The sequence below is a fragment of the Haemaphysalis longicornis genome, unplaced genomic scaffold (genome assembly GCF_048455015.1).
Source record: "Haemaphysalis longicornis isolate Haplotype H1 unplaced genomic scaffold, Haemaphysalis longicornis Haplotype H1 scaffold_4, whole genome shotgun sequence".
Taxonomy (NCBI): Eukaryota; Metazoa; Arthropoda; class Arachnida; order Ixodida; family Ixodidae; genus Haemaphysalis; species Haemaphysalis longicornis.
In genome coordinates this window covers 100,074,166-100,096,387 of record NW_027526361.1, presented here as the reverse complement: position 1 = coordinate 100,096,387, position 22,222 = coordinate 100,074,166, and the positions used below count along the sequence as shown (strand labels likewise).

At 48.0% G+C, this 22,222-nt stretch overlaps 2 protein-coding genes across 3 annotated transcripts in view; both read right to left on the bottom strand.

Annotated features, from left to right (window-relative positions):
• Nucleotides 1–5,035, bottom strand: part of LOC144179169 (acetylcholinesterase-like) — a 35,562-nt gene extending 30,527 nt beyond the window's left edge. For both annotated transcript variants that reach the window (XM_077707413.1, XM_077707412.1), the window contains exon 1: nucleotides 4,821–5,035. In XM_077707413.1, coding sequence (XP_077563539.1) covers nucleotides 4,821–5,009 — 189 coding nt within the window. In that variant the 5' untranslated portion in view covers nucleotides 5,010–5,035. The remainder of the gene's footprint in view (nucleotides 1–4,820) is intronic.
• A 3,163-nt stretch (nucleotides 5,036–8,198) lies between these two features.
• LOC144179872 (malate dehydrogenase, cytoplasmic-like) lies at nucleotides 8,199–18,592 on the bottom strand. The gene is made up of 3 exons (XM_077708296.1): nucleotides 18,320–18,592; nucleotides 15,192–15,740; nucleotides 8,199–8,672 (listed from the first exon to the last, which is right to left on the bottom strand). The coding sequence occupies exons 1-3, from the start codon at nucleotides 18,590–18,592 to the stop codon at nucleotides 8,448–8,450; spliced, it is 1,047 nt and encodes a 348-aa protein (XP_077564422.1). The 3' UTR covers nucleotides 8,199–8,447.
• Between the last annotated feature and the right edge of the window lie 3,630 nt (nucleotides 18,593–22,222).

The window sequence follows — 22,222 nt, the reverse complement described above, 5'->3', positions numbered from 1 at the left end:
CTTGACCGAATCAGGTGAAAGGTGGTGCGATTAATAGAATGTTGTGGGAATAGTTCTATAAAATACGGTCATTGGGACAACTGAGCTAACCGCTGGGCTTATCCCTTTTTAGTTAAAAATATATCTCTCTTGCGCGTCATTTTCTGTTCGGCCAGGCGATATCATTAACACCACGGTGACCCCTAATTGTTACAAGCGGGCCACTGCTTAAATACTTCTATAATAACAATTCACGCAATCAAAAACAAACGCAACTTATGATATTAACCCACATATATGGTGTCCGAGCGTAAATTGCAAGACAATAAATAAGAAATGCTTCTCAAAAGCCATCATCCCAGTCCTCATATTTTTTCTTGTCATTTCTGTTGACCAATTATGTCCATCAAGCAGCCCAATAAGCACACAATCATAAAGCAATCATGAACTGGTTCATATCAGGCAATTTCACGCAAAATACTTTTTGATGGGAAGTTGAAATAGCGAAAATGCCGCTGCAATTGCTTTATTTACAATCCGTTACGAATACTGCACTAAAGGAAAATCCGTAATTTTTTCGTTGTTGTCGAGCGGGAAAGACAAAACTAACGCAAAATGAGCTGCAGAGTTTATTTTTCATTTCGTTCCAGCAATTGGACGCCCCGCAGAACAAATTTCTAGCGCTCCACGCGTAAAGCAGCAGCGTTTTTAGGTGTGGTCAGTGTCATGGAGTTACCAAAGGCAACAATCCACACGTCCGTAGCTGTTCTGGTTTAATCATTAGCGAGTCAGTAGAATCAACTTCCTGTGGTGATACATTGCATGAACTGTGTACTGTACACATGTATATTTTACAAAACTGGTCTTAGTTGTCACGTGTAATGAATATGTGCCGTGCTTTGCTATTTGCAGTTTTATCTGTCATAAATTTTGGTACAACGCTTCGGTTTCTGAGAAACTGGCATCACACTAGTGAGGCCGTTCTGGTAAGTTGAACAAGAGAGCTTTCAGTGTAGGCGATGTTGTGTTGTCACTAAATGAGGGTTACATGTCCTTGGAAACATAGTGGATTGGCGTTTTGGTGAGAGAGTCAGTAGAAGCAGCTGTGTATTGTAATAGCTCAGGTAATAGTGTATTGTTTCCATCTTTTTCCTTATTGTGCATGTCATGATAGGTTTCATTTGTGCTGCATGCCTGGATTCCCACAAAACTGTCTTAATGGAGTGAGGCAGTTGGCAGAATTTCTTGTTTGCTGTGGGCACCATTATTTGTCATCTAAATATTGTTAACATAGGTCGTGCTTCTGCAGAAGTCCTATACGTGTGCGGTGTGCCTGCATTGTACTCATGTAATCCATGATTAAGTTCTAACTGCGCAACGGGACGAAAACAAATAAAGGGGCACAAACGAGCGTTTGTGCCCTCTCTTGTCCTCGTCCCGTTGCGCAGTTAGAACTTAATCATGAATCCGTTTAGCTCGCCCAGCTTTCTGTGATTCTAATACTTATTCAAATGTATAAACCTTTATTTTCAACAAGTTGGGCTGGTATACACCTCACTTTATTTTTTTTCAGATTTTCCAGATGAGTACAAGTTGCTCAAGTGTCTTGGGATACTGTTTCGCAAGCTTTTTAGTAAAAAAAAATGCACTGCGCTAGAAATGCAACATCAAAAAATAAATTGTTTCTGGTGAAATCGCCCTCCCTGATATCAATTAAATTTAATAGGCAATTTTATCTCTGATGCATTTTTTCGTGCTTGAAATTTCAGGACCCATCAAGCAGTACACACTATGCATTGTTTGGATGCCCTGCATCAGTAGCCGATATGTACGAATTGAGGAACAATGAAACTAGGTAATCATCAATTTCATGACATCTGATAATTGAAATACACTACCAGACGCCACATCACAGGCTTAATTGTGTAAATACATTTTTAATTAAATGCATAGTTCATGAATCCTGGGCCATAACCCGCCATTATCTTTCATTCAAGCAGTTCCTTATTGATTAGCATAATTCAGATCAGTCAATGAGTGACTGAGCCAAAAAGAAATGCTTAACTACCCCTATAGTGTTTTGTGTACACTAGCAGCAGGTACATTATTTTTTTATGACTGCTGTGCTTTTGGCAACTTCAAATTGACGACGTAAACGCGCGGTGTGTGGACGCGTCTGCTTGAGAGCGTTCGCGCTAAGTGGTGCCACATGCTTCCTGTTGGTGAGGTTTATGAAGGAGACGAAAAACAACCGCGTGATGAAGCTTATGTTGCCAACGTTGAACAACAGAATTAATACCCTTTCCACGAGCATCTTTCCTGGCCGAATCGAAAAACAAAAGAAAAAAATGCGCGCTATGTGAGAAGCGCAAGCAAGGCATTCAACCCTGCAGTACTGGGTGTACGTTTGCCTTTTTCATTCAGGTTTATTGTTCCATTTATTTATTTATTTGTACAGCAGGCCACTATTTAGGCCCAGGCAGGAGGGTTAACAAAATAAAAAAAGGACTATGCATCAGAGACTAGCATCGTTTCCGACATCAGAATACATCAAACTACAGTCGATAAAACGCTTGTCTATAACAAGGCTTCTTGCACTTCCGGCCTCCTGTGGTGTTGGCTTGAAATATATTTGGAGAAAATTAGTGCACCATTCTGAATTCTATTCCGACCACTTCAGTACCCACAACTTGTTTGAAGAGTACCCGTCAACACTTTCCAGATATACCCATGCAGCTGAAGTAGAAATTGCTGTTACCGACTGTAATATCGGCGTCAAATGAAACGCGAACACGAAAATATGAGCCTGAACACACAAATAGCGCGATTTCTTTCCATGCAAGCCAAAATGACGCGTGGCTTAGTTAAAAAAAAAACAAAGTTGGGAAAAGTGGATTTTCAAACATACCAATAGCAAGCCAATATATGAACTCTACGAAAAGTATTTTTCAATTTTGCACGTTCTGGTTCATATTTTCGTGTTCACGTTTCATTTGACGTCTATAGTACATCATTTCCATAAACAATATCGCGCTTGCATAGTGGAGTCGGTTTCTGAAGCCTGTGTTTCAAGGACATGGTGCACAGCTTAGGCCGACAGTTGTACCAGAGTCCTTCAATGCCTTTCATTGAAGGACTCTGGTTGTACCAAGCGACGAGCGATGAGAGCCCATGCTAGCGCCGATGAGCCTAACTACAGCGTGCGCGTATCGAAATACGACACGAATCGTCAGATCAGCTGTTCGTCGCTAGGCTGAGAAAAATGCGCCAAATGCATGGCGCTGAACGTTGGAATGTTAAAAATCGCGATCGGATATGCGGATATGCGCCCTCCCGTTTCACTTCGGAGCCGCGGCGCACGAAAGCGGCGGCCTGGAAGAAGACGACGCGCCTCCGTTGCCATAGCGACGAGGTGCATGCGCAGAGAGCACTGGGGGTGTGATCTAGTGCGGAAAACCTCTACCAGGAACACGACGACATCGATGCATATGACGATGACTACTACAGTAGAATCTCGCTAAACGGAAGTCGCTTAAAGGGAACTGTATCCTGTAAGTTGGTAGGGTTTGTATTCAGATAAAGTAAAAAAAAAAACTTTCGGTTATCGGAACTAAGATTTCTGCCTCACCGTGTAAACGGGACCGGAAATGAAACTTCTTGTCAAACCCATGACCAATAGCATCAGCTTTTTCCGGTTCCACCTGTTTATATTTTGTTTTCTTTTTAAGACTCGTTGGCCTGGAGAGCCTCGTCTCGCTAGTAGTCAGCCATGTTAGCGCGCCGAATGCAACGTCGCAGTTCTTGTTCTAGTCGTTCGGTCTCGATTCAAGTCGCTGAGGTCACAGCGCTTAGCTCCTGCCGCCTCGTTCGTGCCATCGTGGTGCTATTTGTGCTTCATTACAGCATTGCCGTCTTTTAAATTCGGTGGCTTTGAAGCACTCGCGAAGTCGAGGCCTGAAGCGTGCACATCATGCGCTTACGTTAGAAAAGAAATTCTGGACTTCGAAAGTGGCTCTTTGGTGCATTTATATGCTTTTTTAGGGCATAGTGACTAATTGTTGCCAAATAAACTGTGTGAATGTTGTGTCTAAACCTCTTGTAGATGTCTTGCTTTGTGAAAAGCTATCAGCTACCTTCACCTACCAGTGCTGAGTTCTATGAAATGCCTTTAAGAGTGTGTACGCACATAAATTTGCACTTTTGCACATCTGTTTCAGTAAACGGAACTCCCGGTAAATGGAACTATTTTTTTCGGTCCCTTGAAGTTCCATTTATCCAGAGTCTACTGTAATAGCACAGTGCAAGGCAACGGCGGAACATTTAAATAAACCATTCAAATTCGTCCAAATGCGTGGTGATGTGTCCTTCAGTGCTCGCGTATAACAAAATCCTGCAGCTTCGCTATGGTTCGAGCCTTGCTGACTTAGTGCAAGCTCCGCCAGTTGAGCTGGTGGAAGTCTAGAATGCTGGGGATGACTTCGCATTCACCACTCGCCGCGAAAACGGCGACGACCTCTTCAATGCGTATGTCGACTATTACAAGCACCGCAACTATGCAAATAAACAATGATGCTTAAACTTAGCGATGTGTCCGGCAATAGCTCACCTACAACAGCTTCGTCGTTCAAGTCTTGCTCGTGAGTTCAAGCATCCCTGAATTTTTTTCTCTTAAAAATCAGTTCCAGGCAGTGGCACACCAGGGCACTGCCTGCAGTTTCTACAGGCGAAAGATCCCCAGGTGGTCAAAATTAATCCGGAGCCCTCCACTACGGCGCGCCTCATCGCCTGCGTTGCGTCGGCGCGTTAAACCCTACAATCAATCAATCAATCAGTCTACTCACCGTAAAACCATAGAATGCATGGCTGTGTACACGACGTGTTGAGGCAGCTCCTGTCACGGGTCTCTCGCTTATGACGCTTCCCCGTGGTAAGGCGTCCCGGTTTGCAAGGCCGGGCGGAAAGCACAGGGGGGAAGGGGCGAGTCTGAAGAGAACAACAGTGCACTTACGTTTTATACTGGTGCTCCACATCGCCACAACGAAAGACGAGCGTGTGAGCGGAACTGCCGGAACCGAAGAGATAAGCCGAAACTGTCGACTGGCGAAAAGTTTACGATAGGAGAAGCCCGTCGAAAAACACTACTCAGATAACAGCGCCTGCTGTCATCCCTCGTATCCCTGCTATTATTGAACCGAGGCTGTTACTGTGCGATAAGTAAAGTCCTCCGAGAAACAGTAGTAAGATCAAAAATTCAGGGAAACACTTTAAACCGTACGTGCGTCAGCGGTGATAGCCTTACTGGCCAATCGCCCATGCCAAAACGACGACGTAATCAACGAAGCATCGCACGCACCTTTGGAAAAACAAGGTCATTCAATTCATCGGTGTTTCCTCGCTCTACTGGGCTCTGGAATGATCTTCCCGGTATCATTCCTAATTTAAGTGATCGTGAAACTTTCCGCGAACTTTTGTCGTGCTAGAATAGTATAAATCTCTTAATTTCTTTGTCCTTGCTGGTTTCTCTTTTCTGCTGTTAAATTCTTGTTGTTTTTCACAACCCCTGTTTCGCATTAATGTAGTCTTCGTTAGTAGTCCTAGTGTATGCTCTGTAGATGCGGTGCTGGTTTGACCCATTAGGGTTGTTTATTCCTTGTGTATCACCCTCACTCAATGCTCGGTTAAAGAACCTGTAAGGCATTTCTCAATAAATAAAATTGCTTCGAGCCGCATGTGAGCATTTTGGGTTGGTAGTTGCCTGCCGCCGCTGCCGCCGTGTATTGCGTTAACGTTTAGTGTTTGGGGAGTTGGTGGTAGTGAATGCGTTGTATCAGCAGCTTCTTGACGTAGTTTGAATGAGTCAAGGATATAAGGCGCGTTCGTAGCCTTCCATTCTGTGTCGGCTTTGTGGCGCAGTGAGTAGAGCACCATGTACCTTGCGTTCCGCCCGCAGGGTCGTGGGATCGAAACCAGGCGCCGGTAAGTATTATTTTTTTATATAGTGTAGGGGGAGGGGTGCGGACCTGTTTTTGAGAGCGAGGAGGGTAGCGTGATGCGGGAGAGGAGGAGTGGGAGAGAGGGCGCACCTGGAATGGCTGTTGCGGACGCCGAGGCACGCCAACGCCGGGAGACATCGTGAGTTAAAGAAATGCTCTGCATTTAAAAAGATAGGACTCAGAACGGCGAGCTTATTCATCAAGCTGCAGCAGGAAGGAACCGCAAGGTGCATGTTACTAGGGAAGGGTGGTGTATACTTTCCCTCTGTTCTTTGTGGATCATGACGTATTCCCTGTGTTTGGAAGCGCATGTAATATGCAGCTTTTGTGAAATGTACGAATACGTTAACTGTATAGGAGGTTGATCGATATATTCTCAACCTTCCAGTGGATGCAAGACCATTCAAATTCGCATATATTTACAATGTCTTCCGCACGCTGGAGTTCATGTTTTACGTCCCATCACTGCCTCCTGCCATCCAAAACGTTAAGGCATAGAGGCTATGTTGTAAGCCTAAAACCATAGCATAAGAGAGACGGGAGAGAGAAAGAGACAAACATTTATTATACTTAGGGCTTAAGTTCTTAGGGCCTCCACCCAGTGAGAGGCGTCCTTATTCCAAGATGCCTTGGAGCTGACTGGCCATCCGGGCCCGTTCCACCAGTCGGCGCTGGTCCGAGAGCTCGGAGCTGGTCAGCTGCACCACCCACTGTTCATAGGTAGGGCTGGGATTTAGGGTTAGAATAGGGGTCCGTTAAAACTCCCGTACCACGTGGTACAGTGCGCCAGCAACAGGGCAGACGTTAGAGGTGGCAGGGTATTGGGCGGGGTACATCGCGTTTAGTAGGGTGTTAAAAAGTTGATCATGGCAATGTTTAACAAAAGTGGAAAGAGGATGGGGCCCTGCGGCATACCCTTATTGCCCATGAAGATATCAGACACCATGCCGCCTACAACAATCTGAGCAGTACAGCCCGGCAGAATGTATCTGATGTAGTCGTACGCATGCTGCCCGACCTTGAGACTGGCAAAGTTTTTCATTATTGCGTGGTGTTGGACGTTACCAAAAGCTTCACTAGTATCTAGCCAGAAGACAAATCTTGTACCGAACAAGAACAGCCAAACGTCAATAACATGATTCTTGATGCAAAGCATTACGTTACGATCCTGCGTGGAGAGTTTCGGCCGGAAGGTAGCCATGGAGTGTGTAAAGAGATGTTTAGAATTCCATAGAGTCGTTCAGCCTGTGGAGGAAGATGCGTTCTAATAAACTAACCCCGAACGCATCGGAGATTTTCGAATTGCAACGTTTCCTCCGGTGTGGGTATCATCGTTATTTGGGGGGTATTCTACCCTCGTGACGGCCATTTGGCGTAATCAAGGCTTTATCATTGTCATTGATGACACCAGAGTGCTCAACCGGTTCTACCCCGAAATTTGATGTTTTTGCAAGGGTTTCCTTCTAACTCTGGAGTATAAGTAAAAGACACCTTATGTGTGCAACGTACACACCCTCAAGCAAGCAAAATTTCAAGCATTATGTCCCCCGGATTTGTTCCAATGAATGTACAACGTGGGAAAGATTGACTAAAGAAAATAGGCACGAGAATGTCGAGTCGATTATGCTGCCACTGTACCGTCGCTGCACCCTGAACTAAAATGTCTTAAGAGAGCGGAGAATTTTCTGCTGAACTGGGAAAATTTGTAGAACAGAGCATATCTGGCTGGGCTTACGTTGGCGTTTATATGGCGTTGGCGTTTGTAGCTTTAATTTATAAACTACATAATTCTTCTCTCGTGGCGTGTGACGAAAGCGCATACACGTCAAATGAATGCCGCGTTTCTTACCCCGCTTATGAGCCAGGCGGAATTGACATGGTGGTCAGCGCGAAGTTAGCGTAAGAGGAGTAACTTAGCTGATGGCGGCAATCAGGTTTAAGGGCGCTTCAAACATCAGCTCCTTTTTTTTATCAGAAACAATAAAATTAGCAACAGCGCTCACGGCAGTGAACAATCTACATATTCCGAAAAATAGGCCTCTTTTAGTGTAAATGTATAGAAAGAGGCAAGCAGAATCAACTAACACATTCGTTTACAGCTTCTTGCCATCCTCGTTTCGGTACGGTGTCGTCCTTGCCTCCCATCAAGTCAATTATTTTATGCTTGATTTCGTACATGGCTTGTCGTTCCCCTATCAATGTCGGATTTTTATGCCGGCAAACTATATTATAATTTTAAGCGCCGCCTGCAGCTTCTTACGCACAAGCCGCGGTCATCCGCAGGATCCCCTCAGTTCGCGGTGGTCTGAGCCTGGCGATGTTTGTGGCACCGGACGAAACACAAAAGCTTACGAACTTTACAGAATCTGACGCCTTGAAGAAGCAAGGGATAAATTTAAGTTCCTTTCACGAGAAATTTCAGTCCGTTAAGCGTCTATTGCGGGAAGGCGCTGTCTGAGCTATGCGGCGAGGATGCTAGGCGACGACACCAGGGATGGCGCTCTGAAGGAGCGTCACGGTGTTGCGGGTGCACTCGTCGACGCGCTTCTTGGTGGCGGGGTTCAGGTCGATGTTTTCCACGATCTCCCACTCCTTGTCGGCGTTGATGTGCACGGGAAAGCTGTACACGATCCCCTTGGGAACTCCGTAGGCGCCGTTGCTAACCACGCCCATGGAGACCCAGGTGCCCTCGGGAGTTCCCTGCGACACAGTACACAGGTGTGCCACGATGTGACAAGACAAGACAAGACACATTGGAGGGCTTTGTTAATATTACTGGATATTTACATCAACAGGCAGGGTAAAGTAAGTCCACTCATCCACCCATCTCGTACAACCGTCCATCCATGGCAGTAGCCAGAAATATTTTTCCGATGAGGTAATGCGTTATCGGAAGGGAGGAGTTTTGCCTAAAGGAACACTATCGCTTACGCGTGCCTAAAAAGCATTTCTTAGGGAATTCAGACCCCCCCCCCCAACACCCCTCTGGCTACGTGCATCCATTCATCCATTCATCCATCCTCCCGTCCGCCCGTCCGTCCATCTGTCTGTCTGTCTGTCTGTCTGTCTGTCCGTCCGTCTGTCTGTCTGTCTGTCTGTCTGTCTGTCTGTCTGTCTGTCTGTCTGTCTGTCTGTTGCAGAAATCTGCTGAAATTCAGAAAATGGTCTACTGATGCGTAGCAGTCTTATGCCGCTTGTCTAGTGTGTGAGTTCTCTACATCTAGATGTTCGGGTTTTTTGTAAATTCTGTCCGAATAAATACCTCCATTTACGCTATTATAACGATTAAAGGTAGAACTTCCGCGAAGTCTGCATTTTTGTGGAAGTGCAGGGCATTACACGGTTCGTCATTTCCGCTATTCTTTTTATGTTTCTTTTTTTTTTGGTTCTTCAAAATTTTCTTCGACCAATTATCCCCATTTATGCTATTATAATAATTAAAGGTGAAACTTCGCGAAACGCGTTTTGGGGGAAATTCAGGGCATTACACAGTTCGCCATTCCCGCTATTTTTTGTGTGTTTTCTATTTTTTGGTTTTTCAAAATTTTCTTCCACCAATTATCTCCATTTGCGCTATTATAACGATTAAAGGTGGAACTTCTGCGAAATCTGCATTGTTGTTAAATGCAGGGCGTTACACGGTTCTGGCAAAAAATGCTACGGATTAATAACATGAACAAGGCTTGACTTTTACTATGGCCTCCGCTATAGTGTATAGTAGATCCACTACGTGAGCTATGTTTCTTGTATAATAGCTCTAGCATGAAAACTCTAATATTGGCTCGTAAAAAGTTGGGAAGATTTGCGCGATGGTACTGGGGCGAGAAAAAGCAGAGAAATAAGGATGCTGCTTATAGAGCTAGTTCCATTGTCCGGCATGTTAACAGTTAAGCACCTTGCCAAGCCATTGTCGCTTGTGGAGCAGATGTGGTGCTGCCTCAACTTGCCTCCCTGAAAGCACTGGCGAGCTCCTACTTATCGACACGTTTACAACAATGTTGTTGGACCTTAGTGTTTCGCGCCACTTACATTTTGTTTAAACTTAGGGGCCAAAGGGCACACGAGTTTCTCAAGGCTGCGCACATTTGCAACAGTCGCACTAATGCGCCAGTCGGCCATCGAAGTACCGACGTTTTTAGAAATCGATCGAGTTATGAAGTATTAGGCTGTGTAACGCTGGTTTTGCTTGACAGTTTTCCCCAACTCGCCGTTTCACTCGCACCGATTGCTTGCATGCCCCGCCCGTAACCCTGGCCTTTGCTTTGCTCACCTGAAGTCGGCTGTAGTACTCCGAATAAGCGAGTTTCAGAAAGTATATCGTATATGCAAAACGCGCCCCCCATCCGACGAGTCCTTTCAGCGGCTTGGTGCGATACTGAACATACTGTTAAACGAAGAAGTCTAGGAGCTGCCATCAGCGTATACCCTAATTTCTCTTCCCGCATGTTCTTTGACATAATTTTATGAGCAAACATTGTAGCATAGAAATCACGCTGTAAGTAAGCCCTTGCATGCACGTCTTTTTTGCTGGTTGCCTTCTTTAACCCCACACTTCTCGACCATGAAAGCGTAGGCTAGTTAGATGACCGATGTTCCCCATCGTTTGGCAGTTCAACGCCTAGTATCAACGTCGAAGATAAGATAATACGAGATAACATTTCATGAAGTTATCAATGTACGGCAATATAGTCGCGGGCAAGCCAAAGCCTTCAATAGCTTGTACGGAGACGCCCTGCAGCAGCGACTGTTTCACAGATTGATTGCGTACAACGTGCCGTTATAACACGCCAGAGAAAATACAACACATGAACACCGGAGGAGGAAATTCAAACACAAAACACGGGGGGAAAATTCAGGGAAGCTTGCACTCACGCGCAAGACTGCAATGGCGAAGCTGTTGTAGGTGAGCATTGCCGGACGTATATTTAAGTTTCAGTATGATTGTTTCTTTGCATGGTTGTGGTGCTATAGTAATCGTCGTCTTATGCATCGTAAAGGCCGTCGTCTTCTTCGAGCCGAGTGGTGGGTGCAAAGTCATCCTCAGCATTGTAGACATCCACGAGCTCTTCGTCATCGACTCGAGGCAGCGGTGCCGGGATCTGCAAGTCGTCTCGGGAAGGACTGGCACACTCGTAGTCGTGTCTCCAATTATCAATAATGGCTTCTAGAGAATGCGGCGGCCGCGGCGACCTCTTTCAAGCAGGGTGTCTTTTCATCTTTAACATTAGCACCGGAGTTTTTTTTTTGTTTTTTACTTGACGACAGCGCTAAAGTGCTTTTTTTAACACGAAAGTGTTTTATTCCCGGATACACCAAGATTTCGCTGACGTCATATCCATCACGGAAATGACGTCATTACAACGAAGCAAGCGGCCTGTTAAGGTGCACCCCTGCACGCAGGAACTTCTTGCGGGGAAGCAACCTTTAGTACCAAAGCGTACGTCAAACTTGTGGTTGTTCGTTTTCTGGTTTCATATTTTAACGCGAAAGTGTTTTATTCCGGAATACACCAAGATTTCACTGAAGCCATATCCGTCACGGAAATGACGCCAGTATACGTTTGCTGAAGCGACCCGCAAGCAAGACGTCGCTCGCCAAGCACACCCACAAGGCAGCCGCCGACCCGCAGATCATGCTCAGCTGCAGATTTCGCTGCACATTTCACTTTCGTGTTTTACCGATTCCTATGACAGAAAATCAACCACAGTTTTTTTTTGCTAAAGCCACTGCGCGTGCCAGGGACGCTGGGCGGTCGCGGCGAGGGACGCGCTCACGAGCGCTCCGCATTTTCTTGGTATATTTTTCTTCAATGGCGAACTTACGGCTTGTACAACAGCTCCGCTGTTAAAACCACAACCAAAAAATTTAAAACAGTTCCACTCAACATGAAAACTGTCGGAAGGGCAGAGCAGCGATTCGCCAGAGGGGCTCCGGTGCCGTTATTCGATCATTCCCACCACCCCTCACGCTTTTCGCCTCTCTGTCTCACTTCTCTCTTGATGAATTGAAGGGAGGTTTGTTCAATGCAATTCAATTTTCCCGCATTTGCACTGCTCGCGCGCCTTCTTCTGGACACTCGACTTCTTCTATCTTTTGTTTCTTTTTCTGCCTGCAACGTCACGAGCGGAAGCTTTGTTCTCGTAACAGCGAAGCTGTTGAGCAAATCATTTGTGTATGGTGTCCGCAGTTAAAAATACCAAAAAATACAAAGAAAATGCCGAGCCCTCGTGCACGCGTGCTTCGAGCGCATCTTCGTCAAGCCAAGCATACCCACTTAGGGAGATTGGCCAACATTGGCCACAAGAAAAAAAAAACTCCAGCGTTCGCCGTACTTGCTCGGAACAAGAAAGACACTACATAGCGTGCCCCCCTCGTTCGTTCGTCCTCCTGTTGCCGTGCGCATGCGCTCTACACCGTAGAAGAGCCGCGACTTGAATGTCGAAGCTGCTGTAGGTGATCACTGAATCCACATGGCCCAGCCGCGGGTAGTTCGCACGGCCGAGGAAGAAGAGACCGCGCTTCGAGAGGCTCGGTGTGCAAAGTATCCGCTAGATGCGATAAGATGCACTCGCAGAGTGGAGTACGCAAACGACGACCACAACGACGAACTCGCTCTGGCCTTGCTCAACAAAGTCATTGAAATGCCATGCCGCCGATGTCAACCACGACACCACAACGATACTAAAACTTTTGATTTGATTTGATTGTAGGGTTTAACGCACCGACGCAACGCAGGCGATGAGGCGCGCCGTAGTGGAGGGCTCCGGATTAATTTTGACCACCTGGGGATCTTTAACGTGCGCCGAAATCTCGTACACACGGGCATTTTTGCTTTTCGCCTCCATCAGAAAAGCGACCGCCGCGGCCGGGAATCGAACCCGCGACCTTGAGCTCAGCAGCGCAACGCCTTAGCCACTGAGCCACCGCGGCGGGTGATACTAAAACTTAAATTTGTGTCCGTCAATGATCAACTACAACATCTTCGCCATGGAAGTCTTGCGCCCGAGTGCAAGCTTCCCTGAATTTTTAAAGCAAAGCCTTACTACTTTCGTACAGTGATTTCGTGGAGGAGGCACAAATGACCTTTTGACCGGAGACACACCCCAGGCGACGCCCCCCTCGAAGCGCATCACGTGATTCGCCGGGCCCGCTGTTGACGCCTGCAGGCGCCGACAGCGGTCGCCACCACCGCTGCGGCCGAGGCAGCCAACCACCCCCGCAGCCTCGCATGCATGCGACGCTGAGTCGTTTCGGGCAACGTGACTCGGTGCGTTCGGGCAAAGGAACGGTGCGTTCGCCATGAATGAACGCCGCGCTGGTCTCGGCGAACGCCGCGTTCGCCCGGCCTCCTTCTGTGAGCGTTGCACGCAACCGAACGGCTTTGAGACGTGGTCGGCAACACAGCTAAATCAAAGTAACCAAGCGAAACACTCAACCAGACTAAGCCAAGCTTTTGCTTTGCATATCCAGGGTTTGCAGAGCTAAGGCGCAGCCATTTTTGTGCTTGTTTTCATCTCGCAAGTGCTGCCTTTCGGCGCCATTTTAAACGCGTCGATTTTTCTTCCGTGGCCACTTTTTTTAAGTGCGAAAGCACTTCTTAAGCGAGCCTGAATCGTCCGCCGCCGTCGTCCGCATAGCAACAGCTGCGGGTGCGCGCGCTCCTCGTCTTCCCTAGCAACGGGGGGAGATGGGCGCGCGCTACTCTCCTCCTCCTCTCTCCGCTCAGTGACTGCGGGTGTTGGGCGCTTCCTCTCCACTTCGGGCGGGAGAGCTCTCGCTCGCGTAGCGGGCGCTCCGCATTCCGACGCGTGAGGGCGCTCGTGTAGCCCTTGCCGTAACGGCGGGCGCTACTCTCCTCCTCCTCTCTCCGCTCAGTGACTGCGGGTGTTGGGCGCCTCCTCTCCACTTCGGGCGGGAGAGCTCTCGCTCGCGTAGCGGGCGCTCCGCATTCCGACGCGTGAGGGCGCTCGTGTAGCAGCCGCGTGGCGCGGGAGGGTATTAGTCGAGCGCGCGCCGTCGTCGAGAGCGGTCGCTGGTCCTGCATCTCGATAACGATGATGGCGGACCGGGCAACGGTACCAGCAATAACGAGTGAAATATCTTTCTTTGTAGTTGTGTGCGTGTGTGTAATCTCTCGACTACTCATTAAGATCACGATATCCACCGTAATCGCGCAATCAACAACCGTGCATTCGCATTTACACACTCTCCCCCTCGGGGAAGTGCGAGGGAATTTTTTTTTATACTATCGTAAAAAGCAACCCAACTAGCATTCCTAACTAAATGAACGCGGAGACTACTGGTTAAATTAAGTGCATAAGTATTTTAAGTGCGAATGCACTTCTTAAGCGAGCCTGAATCGTCCGCCGCCGTCGTCCGCATAGCAACAGCTGCGGGTGCGCGCGCTCCTCGTCTTCCTCCTCATCTTCCCTAGCAACGGGGGGAGATGGGCGCGCGCTACTCTCCTCCTCCTCTCTCCGCTCAGTGACTGCGGGTGTTGGGCGCCTCCTCTCCACTTCGGGCGGGAGAGCTCTCGCTCGCGTAGCGGGCGCTCCGCATTCCGACGCGTGAGGGCGCTCGTGTAGCCCTTGCCGTAACGGCGGGCGCTACTCTCCTCCTCCTCTCTCCGCTCAGTGACTGCGGGTGTTGGGCGCCTCCTCTCCACTCCAAGATCACGATATCCACCGTAATCGCGCAATCAACAACCGTGCATTCGCACTTACACACTCTCCCCCTCGGGGAAGTGCGAGGGAATTTTTTCCTGAAATGTACCTGCAGTTTTCTTTGCACTAAACAATGGGGGCATGTATGACAAGTGCCAGCGGCTCCAGGAGTATCGAACGGTTCTGCGTAAATAAACCGCTTGTTCAAGTGTCCTCTTAACTTTTGTCCGGAAGGGTGAATCGAGGGACAGGCGGGCACCTTTTCTAAGCGTCTGCTCGAGTGCGTGACGCCGTGGGCCTCTGTTTGGGTACGTTACGCTGCGTGGCTGTGGTGGCTAGGTAGCGTGACCGCGGATGAGCTACAACGACAAGCCTGGCCCCTAAAGTGCCCGGCACTGAAAACAAAGGTTCAACAAACTGAAACATTGCTTAGCACTACAGCTCAGCCGTCCTCACAAGCAAGTGCGGCCGCTCTCAGTTTACCTCACAAAGTTATCAAAAGCAGACCATCTGAAAGCTCATTAAATATGCTGGGACATACTATGATGCGGCTCACCTGCCACCAGTCGCGCATGTGGTCGCACGCCGCCTTGCTTTTGCTGAGCGACGGGTACTTGGCGCGTGCGGCCTGCACCTCTAGAGCTCGGTTGCGCACAAAGTCGACGAAGTCGCCCTTCAAATAGGACTCGTCCTTGAGCGTCTCAATGACCGGCAGCAGCGTGTCTCGGTGGAAGAAGGTGGCTTGGTGTGCGTCCGGCACGTAGCCCTGGCCGCCCCACACCACGACGTTGCGGACCTTGTTCGGTGCCACGGCAAGCTTGGAGGCGATTTGCGCCAGTGCCTGGTTGTGTTCAAGACGGGAAAGGGCGGTGATGTTGCGGCTGTCTATGGATGGGGCGCTTCGGATGCAGGCGTAAGCATTGATGGCAGCGTTGACTCCGCAACAGACCACCTTCACGGACTTTTTGGCGTACTTGTCCAGCGCTGCACCGTAGCTCTGAAAGAGCCGGATGCTGTCGCCAACGGGAGCCTCGGCGTTCGGGTACAGAAGGAAGGCGGCGTCGATGTCGTGGAAGGCAGACTCTTCCACTGTGGCCATCACAACCTGCCGGACAAAAGGGCGCGAATGCAGAAGTCACGGCTAAGTACCGCCCGAAGCGGTTCTTGGGAGGGAAGAAACGAACCACTTTTATGCAGCGCTGTCTGCATGGTGTCTGTCATGTGGCAGGACTGGCGTACTGGGGAATAACAGGCGCAGAGCTATGTTATACCAGCTCTTTTTTTCTCCTCAGACCGCATTGTGGGAAGTATTCCTCCGCTACAAAACTTTAAATTAGATGAAGAGGAAGCTCTCAATTTCTTCAAGACCACTTCTTTTTGGAACGACCACTATCTTGATCCGTTTTTGTACCTTGTCAGCAGCTGGCAGCTGCAAGAGCTATGCCGCTAAATTCTTACGCGATTGTAGTTACTTTTGTGCCGTCTAAGGTAGTAACTAGTTGCTAGCGACGTGTTACCGATAACTAGTTATTTTTTTCGGTAACTTTTAACTGTAACTAGTTACTTTTAAGTTGGAGGAACTTGTAACTGTAGCACTGTTACTTTTTCAGAGTAACAGATGTAACAGGAAATATCGTAACAGTTCTTTGTTTTATTATAGAAAACTATCCAATAGCAACACTCGTTAAGGGCCGACTTGAAGTTCACCCTTTCTACTTGTTCGCACTTTTTGTCTCCACCTTTCATGCTTACACACAACACGGGTGCTCTCGCAGTTTAGGAGAGGAGGTCGCTAAGAGGATGGATTATCTTTCCTGTAGAAGACAGAGGTAGGAGGTCGGTTTAGAGTTGATGTCTAAAACTATTCCTTCGTCTCGAGCGAGCAGAAACAAGAAAAAATAGGGAATAGGAAGTTACACCTCCGCAAAGAGGGAAGGTCCTGGATGCCAGCTTCGGCAAACTACTAATCCTAAGTTACATTCCCCAACACCAAGGGTTCATCAACAAAAAAGCAGATGAAACGAAATGAGGTGTACACAACGAGTGTTGGTGTCGGGCTTAAGTGTGCCCCCTTCATCATTAGTGCGTCCTTTCATGTGCGCGCCCCCTTCATCAACTCTATCATTTGGTTTGTGACATGCAGTTACATATGAATGTAACGAACCTCCATGTAACAAATTCCTGGCTTTAACGAAGTTTTCCAGTTCCCCATTTCCACCTCCACTGAAGCCCACGTGTTTGCGACCTCTATATAACGAAGGAGTTGCGACGGTTAACTTGATGTAACGAAGTCACTGCGCTGATGAATCAATGTTTCTTGCGCATTTTCTAAAAAAATCGGTTGGCTAAATGCACTACTTTAGCGAATTTCGCCCGCACTGCCATCTCCCGTGTATTTCCACGTGTGAGTGCGGTATCGGTTAGGTGCTTGGCCTGCCTGTCGGCGTGTAGTCGCGCGTCTCCACTGCTATTTGGGGTGTCGGTTCGTCGGTGATTTGTTCTGCTGCCAGAAAACGAAAATTTTTGTCTTTTCACGACAAGCTCGCTATTCTAAATGTCGTCGTCTCCGCCAGCGAGAAAGGAGAACGTTGTCGTCCCGTACAGTATCCAAGCTAGCACCGTCTCAACAATTTTGGGTGCGGAAAAGAGCATCAAGTTCGCAAAAAACGCCCTTTCAGCATAAGTTTGGTTCTTGAGACGAGTCAAGGCACCTTAAAAGTATCAAAATGCGAAAGCCATACTTAAGTTACGTTTGTGGCCACGGTAGCCGAAGGCACAAATCACGCAGTTCAGTGTGAAATAAATCCTTGAAGAGTGAGTTCAGCGTCACTGATGTCTAGCATTTCGGTTTCGTTTCCGCTTTGTTCACGCGCGCTTTAGATGGAAATCTCCATGTAACGAAAACCTGGATGTAACGAAAAAAATGCAAATGTTTGTCAACTTCGTTATATCCAGGTTTAACTATATTACTTAGCCTGATACTGTAACGGAAAAGTAACGGCGTTACTTTTCCACCGTATCTGTAACTGTCACAAGTTACTTTTAAAAATCCTATAACTGTAACAATTATATTTCGGCTTTGGTAACTGTAACTGTGACGCTGGGACTCTTTACTGGTAACGCGGCCATCACTGCTTTTGTGCACCCCCTTTTGGACACTTTCCAGTGTATACAGAATTTAGTTTCCAACTCCGGAACTTGCAAAATATCAGTCCTGCAGAACAGCCTTCAGCTCCTCGAACAGCGCTACGCATAATAATGTATCTTTTTCGCAATAAATTACTGCCGAAGTATGTAACGAAAGATCAGCACGCTAGCACCTTCTCATCATTACTGTCAACTATTTATAATCAGCCATTAGGCTCAACTATAAAACGTTGGTAACTGACCAAGTAAAAAAAAAAATCACTTGGTCAGTGACTTACGTTTCATCGTTGCAAACCAGACGGTAATCCGTCAAACACGGGACTATGTCAATCATTATTCGCATCTTATGCATGGCTAGCACGGCCTTGGTTCGCCTCTGGCCTTGGGATTTTGTACCGTTCACGTTGACGCCGGGATCATTCAAGGGCATATCTTCCAAGGAGACATATACAAGGCCTACGGCGAAGGCCTTGTAACCATTGGTTACGTTGAAGGTCGTAACCATTGAAAGCGTTCCCTTTCGAAGCACCGGCTCACCTGTCTGAGCAGCGGATAGGTGCTGTCGAGCAGCTCGAGCGTGAGTCCCTCGAGGCCGCCCATGCTGCCCGGGACGTCGTACAGGTGCAGTATTAGCGGCTGGTCGTAGCCGAACACGACGCCCTGCGACACCGCCGACGCTATGGTTCTCGCCGTCGGGCTCGTCGCGCTCGTCACCAGCACGCGCAGGTGCGCACGCTTGCGCTCAGCCTTGTCCTCGGCCACCACCACGTGAGCCTTGGTGTGGACCGACTGTGACGACGTCGAAGCCATGGGTACGGCGGCGGTGGTGGGGGAGACTCAGGGGACTCGCAAGGCTTCTAACCGTGCACCTCACATCATCTTCCTCCTCTTCTTTGACAGATCCCTGCGTCCGGTGAAGATAAGTGGCGACATCCAGTTCCGAGATAGGTATGTACGACCCCGACACTGTCCGCATCAGCACCATCTACTGATTGGCTTGGAAGACTCCGTCCGTACTCTTGAAAAACTATTAAAAGAAGTTCACTATTCGGCCTCAGTAGTCTAGAAACAACCAAACCCTGCCTGTTGAAATATGAAGGCAAGACACTGGTATGCTGTTATCTTGGTCGACAAGTTGCCGCCCAGAGAAAACTGACTGCTGCTTTATAGACTGCAGGGGTGTTCTTCTTTTGTGACACTTTGTGAAGAACGCTGAGAAAAAACGGGAACATCACGCTGTTCTCCATCCGATTTTTACCGTTCGAGTGTCCTGGTAAACCACCCTATGGCACGTTTGTGTAAATTGGTTTGTATGGTCCGTGGCGTGTCCACAATATAATAGACATGCAGAGCCACCTAGATCAACAATCTTCTTTTTGTGAAACGGCTTGTATATAGTTTGTATAGTAGCTTTATAAAGTGTGCTGGAATACAGTAGCTTTTTGGACCAACCACGTGGTTCCTCCTCTTTAACGCTTCTGTGTGTTTGTCGGAATTTTTGTGTCTTTGTACTCGCCCCAACCTTTATGCTCTTCTGTCTGCTTCACCATGTGACGTCTCCGGTTTGTCGTTACGTATGTACGTGTTTTCCCGTGCAATAAAGAAAACAAAATGCCTTAGTAGACCAAGGGTATAATCGTTGGTTTTGCATCGAAAGACTTGAGATTTCTTTTTACCGTAAAACGCACTCTTGGGTATTTTAGGTCGGTTTGTAAGGAGAGGGGCGCACCATGTAAACATGCTTAATTAACGTTCTGAATCGAATCGGGAACCTATCTCGGAACGGAACACAGAAGATACGTGAGCAAAGAGAGCAAAAACACTTTGTTAAGTAAACAGCAAAGAAGGCGGCCTGCCAGGGAATCACCTGCATGGAAGAAAAGCAAATGGATTTTGGACTTGAACAAATTGTTCGCAAACTTAAAAATCGACATAGTTCAACAACAAAGGTCAACAAAGGTAAACCGCATTCTGGAGTATCCTAATTATCCAGCGAATCGACAGCTTTTATTGGAGAAGGAGACGTGCCCGCAATATTCGGTGAGGTACTCAATGTATCTAATGGTGCACATTACGTTTTGAGAATTTTTGTATCTCGACTACTCTGTGTCACGAACCTCGACGAGTATTCAACATGTGCCCTGCACAGTTTTAGAAAGGCGCCTTTCCGGTTGAGAATATCCTCTCATGCTTTTGGCAGGCAATTGGGTCTGGTTTGTATTTTTTTCTCGCCTTCGTGCTCGCGTCTATAACTGTGAGTAAAGGTAGGTTCACTGTTGCTGATGATGATCTGCGTTGGTGCCTGGTGGTTGCGGCACTGTTGACACGACGACGATAGTTGATGGAGGGTTTTTAAAACTGTACATTTAAGTAGAAGACATATACAGAGTATTTACAGACTGAAGATAGAGTTAACGAAGTAAGAAAGTGAGAGTCTTAGTCAGCTACAACTTTGTGCACGCGGAACCCCCGTCAGCGGCGAACCCTGACCTGAGACTACCCAAGTGGTGAGATCCTCCCTAGCCGAACCTGGCTAACCCGGCAATACGCCGGCCGTGCATAGCACATTAAAACCCTGAGGATTTCGCCTCGAGACCTCGAGTCTCATGGTTTTGATGGGTTACTTAGGCTCCACCCCCGACACACAGGCCAATCGGAATCACCTGGCTCCCTGATTGGACGGATTACCACATCCGGACCTAAACCGTGGTGGGCAACGCCCCCGTAACCCTCAAACGCTGGTCGCTCTCTCTCACCAGAAAAAAAGGAAAAGATCAAAAGCAACAAAACAAATACTGAATACACTCAGAAACCCGCGGAGACACGTGCAAGCGGCCGGGAAAGCTTCTACGAACGCGGCCTGCGTCCCCAGTTCCCACGACTCGTCCAAGACCGGACAGCCATTCCGAACCAGCTGCAACCCATAACCACCGTCATAACAAAACCCGGCGCTCCCCCAAGATTCTCCACCGTTGACAGGCGATGCCCCGTTAATTGGGCCGTGGACCAGAATCAACGTGTAGGGAACACAGGATACGGCGGCTGCCGCAGGCGTCGCATTTTCCGCATCCACTCCGGGCCGTTGCACGAACAACCACGCACGCTCTCACTGCGCGCGTTGACGGGCCAACAAAGGGACAGCTCCAAGCTCCCCCGTCCCCAGCGGCGCGACGGACCAAATGGTTTTACAACCGGCCATTCTGCTAAACATACACGCAGTAGGACACAGAACCAGCTGCCGCCAAGCTCTCGGAATTTCATTCGAGCCGCCGGGCTACCAATGTTTTCCCACAGTCGCACCACGCGCGCCGGCCAAAACAGCGCGACCACGCGGTTGAGGCCCGAGACACTGTGTCCTCATGCCGGCGGCTTGACCCAGAGGCTGTTCCCTCTTAGCAAGCTGGCTGCCATAAAGCCATCCATTCCTCATTCCCGGAACAGCCGCTACCCCTGCGTCCGACTCAGTTCGAGTCGCTGGCGCCTGCAACCCTTACACTGTGAGTAGGTGCTTCAGCTGATTTGATGGTGCGCCGCATCCTCTCTAGTAATGACGGGTACGGGTTTTGTATACTTCGGCGCCGTTATCACTATTTTACTTCAAGCTGCGCTGCGGAATTCTAGTGGGGGCATTACTAAAGCTTCCAATAACGACAGATCAATCATCTGGCAGAAAAGCGTTTACGAATGCATGAGTATTACCAGAGGGATAGGTGCGAACTCCGAACGAGGCCTCTCTTTGTTAAACATAATATGCGAAAGGCGGACCCGATATATTACTTTGAACTCCTACAGTGGATGCAAAAATCTGGAATTTATAACAAACCACCGGACGACAGCTCTGGCAAATGCAATATTAGCTATCCTAAGTACAGGTTGCCGGCCACACAAACAAATTACAGCAGGCATACGTAACAGCTCCAGTCTTTTAACAGAGGTGGCATATGCATCGATTCCAATCAATCTCTTCAGCGTTTAAAACGTGCATGCATAAGGCATCACGTTGAAATTGGTGTTATGTATTCCCATGCATAGAACCACGATAATTCCACTTACTTCGTTTGTAATGTACTTCGTGTACCCATACAAAGTTGCGCATTGTACGGCATCTTGTGGAAACTTTAAAGCATCAGGTTGTTCTCCTTAACCGGTATATATTGTGTGCCTTTCGTTACGCGCGTGTAATGTAGCCATGAACAAATGAAACGCGAACACGAAAATATGAACCTGAACACCCAAATAGCGCGATTTCGTTCCATGCAAGTCAACGTGACTCGTGGCTTAGTTACAGAAACAAAGTTGAGATATGTGCTTTCCAAATATAGCAATAGTACGCCATTATTGATCCTAGTCACGTTTTTGCTCGGGTTCGTGACAACCCGTGAGGGGACACTGGGACTCCTTGCAGGACGGAAGGCTGTTTTGCTGTTTATTCACCGCACG